At 44.4% G+C, this 14007-nt stretch overlaps 1 protein-coding gene across 1 annotated transcript in view; it reads left to right on the top strand.

Annotated features, from left to right (window-relative positions):
* The window catches only part of MAU2 (MAU2 sister chromatid cohesion factor), a 14448-nt gene extending 7444 nt beyond the window's left edge, over positions 1 to 7004 (top strand). Inside the window, exons 12-19 of the mRNA XM_009881664.1 lie at positions 456 to 521; positions 817 to 900; positions 1892 to 1941; positions 2180 to 2257; positions 2718 to 2829; positions 3442 to 3532; positions 5258 to 5385; positions 6865 to 7004. Of these exons, the coding sequence (XP_009879966.1) occupies positions 456 to 521; positions 817 to 900; positions 1892 to 1941; positions 2180 to 2257; positions 2718 to 2829; positions 3442 to 3532; positions 5258 to 5385; positions 6865 to 6939 (684 nt within the window). The 3' untranslated portion in view covers positions 6940 to 7004. The remainder of the gene's footprint in view (positions 1 to 455; positions 522 to 816; positions 901 to 1891; positions 1942 to 2179; positions 2258 to 2717; positions 2830 to 3441; positions 3533 to 5257; positions 5386 to 6864) is intronic.
* The last annotated feature ends 7003 nt before the right edge of the window (positions 7005 to 14007 follow it).

Raw genomic sequence — 14007 nt, 5'->3', positions numbered from 1 at the left:
GGTCTGCGTTAACGATTGCCAGCCCTGCTGGGGGGACTCGCACCCAGGGTTAGTCAAGGCTGTCAAAGGCTTAAATCCCTTTTTAAAATAAGTGACGTGTAGAATGATAGCGTGCAAAGTAAAGACACAAGATTTATACTGCGCACGTTTGAGACGGTGTGTTGTGGGAACTGTGTGAGGGGCAGAATTTATGTAGGATAGCTATTTGAGTATCACAAGAAATTAATAGGGGGGGTTTAGATAAATGGGGCGTTTTTTACAGGAGCATATTATTTTGAAGGACTTTGTGCAGAAATTGCTTATTTTTCCCAGAGCTGAGCAAAACTAAGACTTGGTTACCTTTTTTCCTTCTAATATCCTGAGATTCCTGTGGGTTCGTGCCTGCCTTTCTTTGCATTCTCGGCTTGTGATAATTGCATTATGCGTTACCTTAGAAATAATCGTGTCTTCTACAGGGGCTCTACTGCATTTCTGTTAACTGCATGGACAATGCAGAAGCACAATTTACTACAGCACTGAGGGTAAGATTTTCTTCCCAAACTGTGTCCTGTGGGTGTGCAGGGTGGAAACGGCCTTGTTGCAATTGTTGTGTGGGTCACTGACCAGTTGAGGCTGGAAGGGAAATTTGGAGATCATCTGTGTTAGTTGCGCTAATTCGTTTGGGTTTTTTTTTCCTATGCTGATCGCAGTTCAGGTCAGGAGGATTTATTAATAGCAAAATATCAGACACCACATCTGTGATTTATATGGGGTGAGCAAATTCTGGGTTAGATGCTGAAGTACTTGACTGTGCTGTTGTTGTCTTGTTTATTTTAGCTCACTACACATCAAGAACTGTGGGCATTTATCGTGACAAACTTAGCCAGTGTGTACATCAGGGAAGGCAACCGGCATCAAGAGGTAAGCTCCTTCCTAACTGTCCCAAAAGTCCAAGTTTTCTCAGAAAACTGCTGCTGTGCTTGTCTTTTTTCTGAGTATTTTTGCAAAGCGGTGCCCTGTCTGGCAGCCAGGCAACTTCTTAATGAGGGTAGTGTCAATTAACAGTAAAGAACCAGTGGTATCAGCTGGCCTCGCTGCAAACCGCCGGAGCAGAGTATTCTGGATTGTGCACAGAATCCTTTACAGCACCGGGAGGGGAAGCTGCCCGCTGGGAAGGGTGTGATTAACTCTGTCGTCTTGACTCATTCAACCTGTTTGCTTCAGTTTCCATCTGTTTAGGGGTTTTATTAGATTGCATAAAACCTAGCAAGGTTTAACTAAACATCCAGAAATAGGTATGTGCACGTGTGTGTTCCTTTTGCTTCAGTGCTGCGCCTGAAGCACTGTTAATAGGAAAACTCAGCTGCGCGCGTTCTTGCAGTGACGCGTCTGATCCCTCTGTGGTAACTTTTCGGACACGTGCATGCAGGTTTCTTGTGATGAGGCTGTACATGAAGTTTCTCGCCAGGCACGCAGTACTTGGTTAGAAAGCTTAGAGAGGAAAATAGTAACAAAAAACCCTCACTTTTTTTTTTTGCTTAGTTGATTTCTGGTTTTAATTAAAAAACAAATCTGATATACAGCATTCATTTGGGTCTTGAACAGCTCGCTTAGATATGACAGCTAAAAGTTTTCTGGGGAAATGCTAACATTGTGTAGGAAGTTCTATAAAGTCTGAGAAAGCATATTTTGTATAAAACTTGATTTTAGGATCAAAATGGGCATGAAAACTCATGATACTGGAATGTTTGTGCTATGATTTCACCAGCACAAGTAAACTTGAGTGTGTTTATGGTGACTTGCACCGTTTTGATCTGATGCGCACTTCCTATAAAAACACTTGCTGTCAGTACTGTAAGCCTCTATTTGTGAGAAATGCTGATTATGTTCCTTTTTCCCTCCCACTTTGTAGCTCTACAGCTTATTGGAAAGGATAAATCCAGACCATAATTTTCCTGTGAGGTGAGAATTCCAGAAACTATGTGCTGATGTTGCATTGGTGATAGTAATACTGGATTTGTAACAGGCTTTTTTAAAAAGAAAACAAAATAACTTCTTTTCAAGGCAGAAGTTCTGACTGCGCATTAAATATATTGTTTTGTTTGGAGATTTGATTATGAGGCAGATTCCTAGAAATCTGTCTGTAGTGCACGTAACCACTGCGCGGTGCCTGGAGCTCAACGCTTTGCTTTGTCCGTAGCTCTCACTGTCTTCGAGCAGCGGCTTTCTACATCCGAGGGCTGTTCTCCTTCTTTCAAGGAAGATACAACGAGGCAAAGTGAGTACGAATCGTGCCCTTGGAAGGTGGGGAAAACCATGAGAAACTAAATCAAGCTTTTTAAGATAAAAACAAAGACCCCGAGGCCTTGCTTTCAAACCTGCCAGCTCTTCTCCCCGAGGATTTAGTCAGCCTTCTGTTTTACTTAGGGGAAAATACCAGGAATCTGTTGGGTTTGGATCTCTTTAGTTCCGAATGCTCCTAACAATACTCCTGCAGTGTTCTGCAGTGGCACATCTGAAACAGAAGCTTTTCAAAGGAGGACTTCTATTATAGTCATTTTTGCTAAATAAAGAGTGAGGTTTGGGAATTAAGTGCTTTGTTTAAGGTCACCTGCAGCACACATTTATTCCTAAGTGCTAATATTTGCCAGTTGGATTTATTCAGTTCTTAATGATGTTTCTTACATACTGGAGGGAAAGTAGAGTTTTTAAACACTTCATTTTTGCTCTTTTGGCAGGCGATTTTTGCGAGAGACACTGAAAATGTCAAATGCGGAGGACTTGAATCGATTAACAGCGTGTTCTCTTGTACTCCTGGGTCATATATTCTATGTGTTAGGGAATCACAGGGTAAGCCTTCGCTGTCTCTGGTATTACCATGTAAATGTTGGACTTGTCATTTGCCAAAGCCAATCAGGACATTTTGTGAAATTCATCTTATTTTAAGAATGCTTGTTTATTGGTATCCCACTAAAAGTTGGCAGCATATTGACTTACATAATGCTGTAGCTGTAATTTGCATGTTTAATAACACTTTAACAAAGTAGTAGTGTTTGAAGTCTGTTCTAGAAGTGTGTGTTCCTATAATGCCTGAAATCAGTTGGGGGGGAAAAAAAAAAAGGAGCTGAATAAAGGACAAATAACATAATTCAACTGGATTGTTTTGGAAGGAATTGTGGGTACAAGCTCCTTCATTCTCACCATATGCCAGAATATGTGAAATCTTTCTATTATCTTGCACAACAGAGACACCGTAATTCCTAGGACAGAGCAGAATTCCAGGCAGCTTTACATCATGTGTTTGGGTTATTGTCCCGTTAAGCATTTCCACTTGTTAGCTAGAACATGGCAGCAATTAAAGTAGACAAATTTGTCATCACAAATTTAGCATCTCTATGTAATGTGTATTTGCAAGGGGGAAAAAATAATACCCGTTTTATGTTGATATCTGCTCTTCACCAGGAAAGTAATAACATGGTAGTGCCAGCCATGCAGCTTGCGAGCAAGATACCGGACATGTCTGTGCAGCTGTGGTCCTCAGCTCTGTTGAGAGGTAAGTTGGGAAAAGGTCTTGTACTTACAAAAGCAGCAGAGAGCCTGTTGCTAGTAACTGGGTGTTGAGTGTGGGGCTGTGTGGCGATGCCAGCGCTCGCCCGGACACTGCCTGGCCTTTCCAGATACCAAGAGAGGTGCAAGATGGTGCTTCCAGTTACTGATCTGCGGCCCTGGCCCTGCTGGCAGATGCTGCAGTTGTTTTTTGGGAGGGAGCTGTAAGGCACTCGGGGTGACAAGGCGCTGTAGAGCTCCGGCATCCCCACGTGAGTGGTGTGAGGTAGCAGTTGGGTTTCCGCTGCTGTGGTGGGACGGCAGTTTATGATATAACCAGCTGAACTGGTGACCCTTTGGAAAGGGCTCTGGTTTGCACCCGTGTAGCATCTATTCTGCTGCTGCTCTGCTTTTCTTTGACTGTAGTTCCAATTGTAGGAAGCATTTGATTAAGTTTCACTTAGGCTTTTCTGCTGCGTATGGGCTTTAATTATATCACTCCATAACGTAAATATTGTTTAATCTGACTTGCACAGGCCCCAGGATGCTTTGTTCAAATATTGACTAGCTTCTTGGCAGACCATCAACATTAATGCTGCAATTGATTTGCTCTCACTAGAAAATAAAGCAGTAACTCTACCCTTTCTTCCAAGAACTTACCCCGCAGCTTCAATTTATATTAAATTGTCATGTTTACTATAAGCATGGTGCTCTGCATTGAGCACTGTGGGCCAGGCTTATTTTCTGCTTTGCCGTTGCCTTCGCTACAAAAGCGCTTCCAGGCAATTGAAATACTTTTTTTCTTATTCATTTCCAAGTGGTAGTTCACGTACAAAACATGCCGATAGTACAATGATGAATCCGCTGTAGATGAAACACCACCTCGTGCTCAGCTGCTGTTGCCTCCGGTCGTATCCAGTAGCCTGGGAACAGCGAGAGGCAGTTTCCGTTCTGCTTTGATTTTCTTAAGAGTTTCCTCTATAGAATTAATTACCTACTCTTGAAGAAAAGGTGCTTGATGAGGAATAACAAAACACCACCACATGCTCGTTGACAGGAGGTGCAGCATCTCAGCCCCTGCCACACTCCGCTGCTTATGATTTATAGCTGAAATTGTGTGATTCTTGGTAGGTTTCTAGTCTTAAATCTGCTTGACCCAATACCTGTGAGTAAACCCCACAGAAAACAAGACACTAGGATCAGCTCATGGTGTGTGCAAGGCAGCAGGCTTCTGTAGTCCCCCAAAAACAAGGGTTCACCGCCCAAAAAAAGTTGCTTGATCTCAGGAACCTGTGCCGCTGATCGTGGAGCCACAGTGAGAAACCTGTGGGTCTTTCCTGTTCCCACTAGATGGTGCTGGAAACTCAACATCTCAACAAACTGCACAGGGGTTTTTATTGGAGTGAGGCGTTTGCATCCTGCTTTTAGAGCTCCTGTAATGTTATTTTTTTTTTAATAGTTGAAAACTAAAATGATACCAAAACCTGTGATGTGCTCTGCCTATAGTATTAGAAAAGAGGTGGCTTCGGGTTCCCCATGTGCCCCGCTTCTCTTAGAGATTTTCGCTCAGAAGTGATGTGACTTTGGTATGTTGGCTGTTAAAACGATGCGGTCATCAAATGTAGGGACTCGTCAAATACAGGGAACAGTCTTTTCGGATAAGAGAGCTGGTCAGTTGAAAACAAGTACAAAGAGTGTTTCTTGGTGAGCACACTACACTTCTGTCTTTCAGACCTGAACAAAGCCTGTGGCAACGCCATGGATGCACACGAGGCAGCACAGATGCATCAAAACTTCTCACAGCAGCTCCTCCAGGACCACATTGAAGCATGCAGTCTTCCAGAACACAATCTAATCACGGTAAGTGATCTTCATCTTGCAGCTATGAGTGTTTTTGAGGCAAAACAATGTGCTTTTTTTACCCTTTCCTATTCCTTTCTTCTGCTGAGCACACTTCTCAGTAAGTTGATAAAATTCAGTCTACTTCCTAGTATTTAAACTGGGCTGATAACAGGAAAAGGAAGTGTGACTCAGTCAATTAATTCACTTTTATAAAGTTTATTTGGTGGGTATGATCTTTGTTTCTTAGAAGTGTTTTCTTGATACACCAGAACTTATGCTCTTTAAATGGTTTTTGTGGGAGATAGTCACTTCATTTTGCTGACAACTATTACTTTTGAAAGAACCTTACCATGTTCTCAAGCTTCAATTTCAATCTTTAGGTCATTCAGTCTGCCTTGTTCTGGGGAATGCTTTGTTGTACACTGCTACAAGTACAGTTTCTAGCAATACTTTAGCATTCCTAAGGTTTTTTTTCTCACTTATCTGTAAATCTGAATTGCCAGTTAATATACCAGTTGATGCCTGTGTAGCCATTGGCTTAAGGTGCAACTTTCTTTAGACTTCAAATAGTCATGTCCTTCCTATCAGAAACACTTTTAACACTGTTTTAAAAATACAGAATGGTTTCCTAAGCTGCAACTCAGCAACGGCATAAGATAATTTAATGTTCTGGACTGAAATAATGTCCATATGGGAATGTGAGATGTGAGGAATTTGACATCTCTTTCCCAACATTCCCTTTTGGAGGGAAGAAAAGAGGGTAAAAAAGGCCAATAGGAAGATGCTGTTTCCTGGCTTTACTCGCAAAAGGATCCTGAGACTTGTGAGAATGCGAGTGTCTGCGATGCAGCCTGTGTTGAGACCCCCACGGCCAGGTGCCCGTCTCCATCCGTCAGCGCAGTCCGCGGGCCAGTGCTCCCACCTCCCCTGTCTTTGCGCGCCATCGCTGGCTTCTGCATAATCTGTGACGGATTAAAAATCTGGAGGGGGGAGAGGATTAAGAAACAAATATTAAATCTGCCCGTTCTAGAAGATTTTGACTCATTTAAGAGGAAAGTATTTTAGTAATGAAATGGGTGAGAATCCCATTCTGGGAACGCTACAGCTGCAGTGTGTAACGGGCTCAAACACACGTAAAGTTAAGCCCCTCGTTTGTGCGAGCCACGGCTTCCCGTGTTTGGAGGGTGAGAGGTTTACCTGTGAGAGCAGGAAATGCTTTCACTCGATTGCCATTCACCCTGGATGCAGCGCGGGAGTCAGCTAGGTTTGGAATGACGGGCATGTGGAGTGGCTGCAGTTCCAAAGAAATTCAAGGGACGGGAGCTCCACGCATGTAAAACAAAGTCAAACCTGATACGCAACTTCTTGAGATAATTAAAGATTTCATCAGGAGGAAGCGAACGTCTGCCCGGCGAGCTCCTTCCTCTGGCCTCGCCACCGTTCCTCCCCTCCCCGGGCAGCGGCTGTAGGATTTTCATGCTGTTTGTTATCTTTCAGTGGACAGATGGACCACCTCCTGTACAGTTCCAGGCACAGAACGGACCCACCACCAGCCTGGCCAGTCTCCTGTGAAACAGAATAACTATCAGGACAGTGTGTTTGAAAAGAAAAAGGAAAAAAAAAAAAGCCAAAAAAGGAGAAAAAATTCATGCAAAATCTTTTCTTCAAAGAAAAGGCAGCAAATTCCTCTTCTAGTGAGGGCCTTGTAGGAAACAGATTGCATAAAGACAACGTACATTTCATAGACTTGCAAAGTGAGAAGGGCATTTTAAGCTGCTTTTACATGTGTGTGAATATACAGCTAGTGTGTATATACCTGCTGGTTTTAATCTGCTTTCCTCTTACTGAGAATTAAGGTATAGTCCAAAGGACACTTGTTCCTTAAATTCTTAGATACCTACTTTTTAAAAACTCTCACAGGAAACGAAGAGGACTCACACAGTTTTGAATACCAATTGTATTCTAAATACTTAAGCCTTCCCTGAAGTACGATGCATGCCAGTTTTAATGCTTTCTGCACCCTTCCACTCCTGGGAATAATTGGATTAAGTCACGATTGATCGTAGGGTGCCCTAAAGTTCTAAATTTAGTTTCTGAGGTAATATTCTTTCCTTCTCGTTGTCTGCAAGTCGTTGCCGGTGCTGTTTGTAGCCTTGCAGTGAAGGTAAGGATGAGATCGGCGAGATCCGAGTTCTGACGGGCAGGGTGTTTGCTGCCGGGGGGTGCGTTAGCGTCCTCGGGGTGGCCTCCAGGCTGAGCGGAGCAGACATGCGCTGTTGTCAGAGGAGCAGGTTCCGTGTCCCAGATCCATGAGTGCGTGACAATGTGCCACCGCTTCGTCCCTATGAGGCTCTTCTATCTCCCTGCGCTGATGTCCGGTCCCGCACAGGGTAAGGCAGAACCTCAGCTCTCTCCATCTCTGCTATTTTGCCGTGATTTGTAGGGAAGGAGGAAATTTCTTGTCCTCCTGTCTGGTCCCTCTGTGGCCAAGCAACTGGGAAACAGCATTTTGCATCTTTATTGCACCCTCACCAAGGGAAGGCAGCATCTGTGCCTTAATGATTTTTTTTTTTTAACAAGTGATTGAAGTCAGAGTTAAACTAGGTGGCTAAAACCCAGAGCCGATATAAGCCAGAGGCTTATGATAAAAACTAAACTATAGTCTTGCCCTTGGCAAAGTTTCCAAACTTTTCCTGTGTCAGCTTTCCTGTTCTGTCTCAGTTTTTTTTTGAACTCTTCAGCTGTGAATTCTCACTGCATTTGCCTGTGCCTCTGCAGCTGTCTCGGAACAGGAGAGACGAGGCCCAAAGTTGTTCTGCACAAAACAGTATGGGAGTTGTTAATTCCAGGAAGCGTCAGCAGCTTTATAGCAAGGATCTGTGCCAGTCCATCGTAGTGCCATGTAAAGCTTGCGAGGTTCATGGGGTTGAATAAAGGTGTTTTTCTCTCTCAGTAGCTCTGCATATTTATCTCCCAGCTTAAAAGGGGGTGGGGAAGAGGAATCAGCTAGAAAAATTGACTTGTGTAGGGCTTTCTGTGATTGCTTCTTTTTCTGAGGGAGAAGGAGAATATTTTAGAGGAAATATTTGATCCCTTAAACCTTTAGAACTCTTACTGTAGAAGGAGTACTGTGAAATCTCTCTCTAATGGTCATGCTTTTTCAGTTTGTCCCCTGGCTAGCAACAGCTCACAGAGACACTTGCTTTTTGTAATTCAAACGCCTCAATTTTTACCCCTGAACAATATTAAGGGGACAAGGGCTTGTCCAATTGCCAAAATAGAATTTTATGTTTTCTCTGCTGGACACGCGATGCCCATGTAGATCCTGTTCTCAGACATTTACTCTTGCAGAAACCATGTATATTTTAGGCCTTGTGAAATCTTCAACAGGGAAAACACGACCTCAGTATTGATGTAGGGAGAGAGTCTGATTGCTGGGTTTGCAAGAAAAGAATTCAGTGTTGTTTAAAGTCTCCCTTAGAACTGAAAAAAAAGAAAAAAAAAAATCTGTGCATTAGTGTACAGGGTATTTGGAGGTCCAAAACACAGAGAGAGTCCACACAGATGGACCCTGTTCTGCATCGCTTGCTGCCTGAGATCGTGTGCTGTGTCTGCCACCCGTCTCTCGCGGTCTCCTGCCCCCTCGAAGGCTTTTGAGTCGCGGAGCCGCCGGCCGGCCTGCTGCGGCATTCCAATGGAAGCTGCCAGGCTCGCGGCACCGGGGGCAGGAGCCCGTCTCTGTGCCAGCGCTGCTGCGTGGCCCCGGCGAGAGGAGGTGGGACACGCTGGTCTGAGACAGCCGGGCTGTGCCACAGACATCTCTTAGAGACAGAACAACTTCATGGGCTCAGCGGCTGTCACGTGCTTGGATTTTGATCAGGGGTGATCAGGTAAATCCTGCCTTGGGAATATTGATACCCCATGGGCTATTTTTAAGTCTTTGCTTTTTTTTTTTTTTTTTTTTGGGGGTGTGTGTGTAGGAAGTGGTATCTCTCTGTGGCTGAGTTGCAAGAACTCAGTACCTGTTTTTAAGCACCTAAATGCAATGGCCATTTTCTTGACGGTGCTCTGAGCAGCTGAGGAAGGGGCTGGTCACTGAAAAAGATGTACGTTAGGGTCTGCGAGAGTCCCATTCAGGTAATCCAGGCACTCTCTTTTTTTTGTCTCTTTTTCATCCAATCTGAGGCTGTTCTTTAACTGATCACATGCCCGTGGCAACCAGAATACATTGCTTTAAACGTTGACCAAAAAACTGCTGCTTCTATAAGACAATATTAAAAAAAAAAAAATCCCAACTCTGGAGAGCTGTGGTTTGGGCCGAGTTTAAGAAAAGCATTTTGCAGCGAGCGAGATGTCCACCAGTGCCCGTTCAGGGAGCTGCATCTCCTGACCTCATCTTCCAGCTCGGGGACCCGCAGAGCTGAAGATTGTGTTTACGGGGAGCGATTTGCAGTGGCAGTTTCGTGGCTTCTCGTTGTTGGTGCTTGGGTGCGAAGCAGGCTGCTTTGTAGTCCAAATCCCCATGCCGGTCTGTTCTCAGGAGGGAAGGAAGTACTCGAGGGAAAGGCTGCCTGCTTGCTTCTGATCTAAGCGCGCCCAGGTTTTAACAGGAACCATTTGCTAAATGTGGTAGCTGAACTTGTTCCTCCTGATGTTACAAGCTGGGATTTCCCTGTCTGTGACGAGCCAGCTTCACCTGGGCTTTTCCTTTGTGCAGAACAGTGCTCGGCCGCGCTCCCCCCCACGGCCCCGCAGCGTTCAGAACTCTGCTCTGGTTCCAGAGTCCTCTTCCCATCACAGAATTTAAAAAAAAAAAAATAATGTAAATTTGAAAATAACTCGGTGATTTTTCTATCTCTGAAATTCAGTGTACATTTGTTACAATGTACAGTGCTTTTTAACTACACTTGTATATTAAATTATTTAATAGTTTTTGCTTTTCAGTATCTTTTGTATGTAGCAGAGATTAAAACAAGGACCTCATAACTGAAGTTCTTCCTAATTTTCGAATGCGTATGTAAAGTTGAACAGAAAACTAGAAGTTTACAGATAACGTTCTGTTAAGTGCTTGGTCTGTCTACCTTGATTTGAACAACATATTTCTAATCTTTCTTGTCCAATCATTTAATTCTCTATAGAAACAAACATGAAGTCTTTTATGAACTTCTAAAAAAATTATTCTTCTAAAGATGTAATTTAGAGAACTGTACAGTTTTTTTCTCTAGTATTTTTAAATGAGTAGCAAGAACTTACACAGAAGCATCTAATCACTGTTTTGTAGATAGTGTAAAAACTTATATATGTATAGAGAATGCAGTCTGAGGAAGTGTTCGCCTGTTGTATTTCATTTCCTACACTATGAACATCAGAAAGGCCCACACGCACAGAAAATAATCTACATTTGGCAGCTGGGGAATTTAAGTAAAATAAAAATCATGACCTTCATCCCCCATGTGCACTCGCTGTGACACCACGAGCGAAAATGGACATTGAGAAAACGTTAGGGCCTTACGTTGCTGCGCTGCCTGTGGACACGTGGAGTTCAGCACAACGGATTCCATGTTACTTCACTGCTTTAATTTTATTCAGTTTTTCTAAATTCTCCAGAAAGTAAAATTATGATAGAAGGGGTTTCGCTGATGTCCTACTTTACTTTAGAAATCACTGACCTCTCCACATCACGCTGGGTGAACCTTTTTCCGTAATGTACGGCAGTTCTTGCCGCAGTGGCGAGAAGCGAGTGAGAAGGAAATCACGTTGGTAGTTCAGGCTGTCCAGAACTCTGGGAGAAATCAGGATGAAACACCACCTGTCTGTGCTCTTCTACTGTCCGTCTTAGCAAGTGTATTTAATTGTTTCCTGCCGTGAACCTTTAAATGTTATGTTGGGTTTGTAGGCTGTATTGTTAAGTGTTTGTAGCTCTCCGTAAGTAGCAGGACGCGTACCTTCTGCCAGCGCTCCTTCCCGAAGCTGTAAATACAGTAACTCGTGTAATGAGATGGAACTGGGGGCATTACTTTGTTGCCTTTGCTTCCTCTCGTTTTCTATATTAGAAGAATTTTTAAATAAAGTTTAATTTTACTTCTTCTAGCACTTTGTAGAATACTAATTCCTTTAGTTGACCTGCAGGCAGTCCTGCCTACAAAGGATGCGTTTTATGTGGCAACAGTGACTTACCCCGTGTCCCAACCTGGCGTTAGGAGGTGTTTAGGGCCCTCCTGGCTTTGGGGCAGGAGGCTGAGGATGGTGGGCGCTGGCTGACGTGTGAAGAAGAGTGCTGTAGAGGGGTGCTGGAGAGCGGGGATGGATGGCTGCTCTGCCCGCAGTCGCGCTGAGGGCTCCTGCCTAGAAGAAGAACTGGAATTTCCTGCTTGAAGGACTGGAGATGGCGGAGGGTGGCTGTGGACCTGCCCTGGAGACGGCTGGAACCCTTGGCAGGTGCTGGGGTTAAAACAAGACTTCTGTAGAGTGGTCAAACACCCAGAATTTTTTGTACTTGGTTGAGGACAGAAGTATTTTTCACGGCAGTTGTGCAATCAAGGAGGATGCTGACTATATTTGATCTTCACAAACGGGATCTTGTTTAATGGAGACTTGGGGTTTTTGTCCTTTATCCCAAAGTTTGAATGGTTCTGGCAGGTATTTTTACATTTTGAGCTTCAATTTAAAAGGAAGAAAACTGCTGAATTAATTTGTCTGCAAGTAAAACTTTGAAGAAACTAAAAATTTTAAAACTGACTACATACTCTCCCTTTTCAAAACATCATCGGAGCTGCTAAGGTAGTGCCTTGAATGTCATCACAAAAGCTGAGCAGGTTCTGTTCCAACAAGTTACTCACTATATGAAAATTTTAACCCAAATGGCAGCTTCCTTTCTGTCGAAAATAAGCCTGGGCTATGCTGCCGCTCCGCTCTCCTTACTCTGGTTATCTGCAGTTCCTTCCTCAGAAAAATAAATCGCATCTGGCATAAACTGAGCTATTGTCACCTTCTCCCTGTTCCACCTCGCTCAGCTGCTCTGGGGGTGACTGTGGACATTCTGCTGAAGCGGCTCCTCGCAGAGGATGTACCTAGTGGCAAAATTCCACGTGAAACACATCTAAAATGCATTTGCAAGAGGGTAGAGAAGTTTGGTACTGGCCCAATAGATCCGGAGACACATCCAGACTAGATCCTCTTTAGTTTTTACTGTGTAGAGGCTTGTCATGAGCTGACAAAGCAAAATTACAATGCCAGCTGCCGCACGAGACTGGAATTTTTCTTTTATCAAGTTATTAGCTTGTTCCAAGTAAACCATTAGTTTGAAACATAAAAGAGAAAACAGATCTTCCGAGGTTTGCTGGGACTACTGGATACTCCGTTGCAGATTACAAAGCTCGCCATCGCCTTTGTAAAATTGTGGCCAACCAGGAGGAGGAAAACGTTACTGAAGAGATTTCTGGAAATCACTTGAGTTAGGTGCTCGGTAATAAAAGGCATCTTGCGCTAGACCTGTTTTGAAACTCTCCTGATGAGGCAGTAAGTGAAGCAAGTCGAGATGCAGGCAGTGGCGGGTGTTCCTGCACGGATTAAAGCATCACTTCAGGAGGATGGAGCCCTCAGTAGTTAACCTGGAAGTTTTGAATGGCCCGAGGTGAAGCTGGTGGCTTTCCCTGCTTGGGGAGAAGCCATTAACCAGAGGAACAAGCGGCTGTGGGCTGCGCTGTTAACCCGCAGTGAGCTGTAGCTAAAATTGTCTTCTACAAAGGGTGGAGGAAGGTACTTCATCACAAGAAAGGTTGTGTGCAGTCTTATATAAAGGGTACCTGAGTGCAAAGTTGGTAACAGAAACGGTGAATCTTTCATCTAGAGTGGTAAACTGCTGTGACGAGTTGAGTGTGTCGGAACTTCCCTGACCAAAGGCTGAATGACGCTCCAGGAGCCGGAGATGGAGGGACGAGGCCTGGAGTTGGGCTCCAGCTCTGCTCTTTTCTCGCAAAAGCCTTGATTCCGTGCCTTCTGCCTTCCCTACCCCAGTGACATGGGAAGCGTACCAATTTCGGCTTATAATGAATGAAAATAGTAAGCATTATCTCACTTTTACTCTTTTGAAACCAGTACCCAGATAACCTGATAGGAAGCTGCATCTAATGCTGCATGGAAAGTAATCGATGAAAGACTGGTGCTGGTGTTATAAATAAAGTGCCGTTCCTGCCACTTTATTTACCCTCGGTTATAAACCTGCTTCACCCACGATTATTTTTTTTTTTTATTCCTTCTAAGAACACTTGCAGGTGTCTAAAAATGCTGAATAAGAAGTCCTGAGGCGTATGTCAGAGACAGCGAAGGCAGCTGCAAGCTGGCAGCTCAGAAGATGGGTTTTTTTTGCGCGAATACAGCCGTTCGGGGAACCTCGCGGGGAAAGTTAATTTATTAATAATCCCTTTGTTCCCGTTCCTGTGCAGGGGCTGGGCAGGGTGGGTTTAGATAACCCCACCGGGGGTGACGGACCCCGAAGAGGGCGAAGGATCCCCGGGGCCGCACAAGGGTTAACAGCCCTTGGCCGGCTCCGGCGGGAACGATCCTATCGGGGCCCCGGCGGAGGTGCGGCAGGAGAACGGCTGCGCACCCCTCACCCAGATCCGCGGGGGCGGCGGGGAT

This window comes from Charadrius vociferus, unplaced genomic scaffold (genome assembly GCF_000708025.1).
Source record: "Charadrius vociferus isolate BGI_N301 unplaced genomic scaffold, ASM70802v2 scaffold133, whole genome shotgun sequence".
In the NCBI taxonomy this organism is placed as follows: Eukaryota; Metazoa; Chordata; class Aves; order Charadriiformes; family Charadriidae; genus Charadrius; species Charadrius vociferus.
This window is presented reverse-complemented; position numbering and strand designations above follow the sequence as displayed.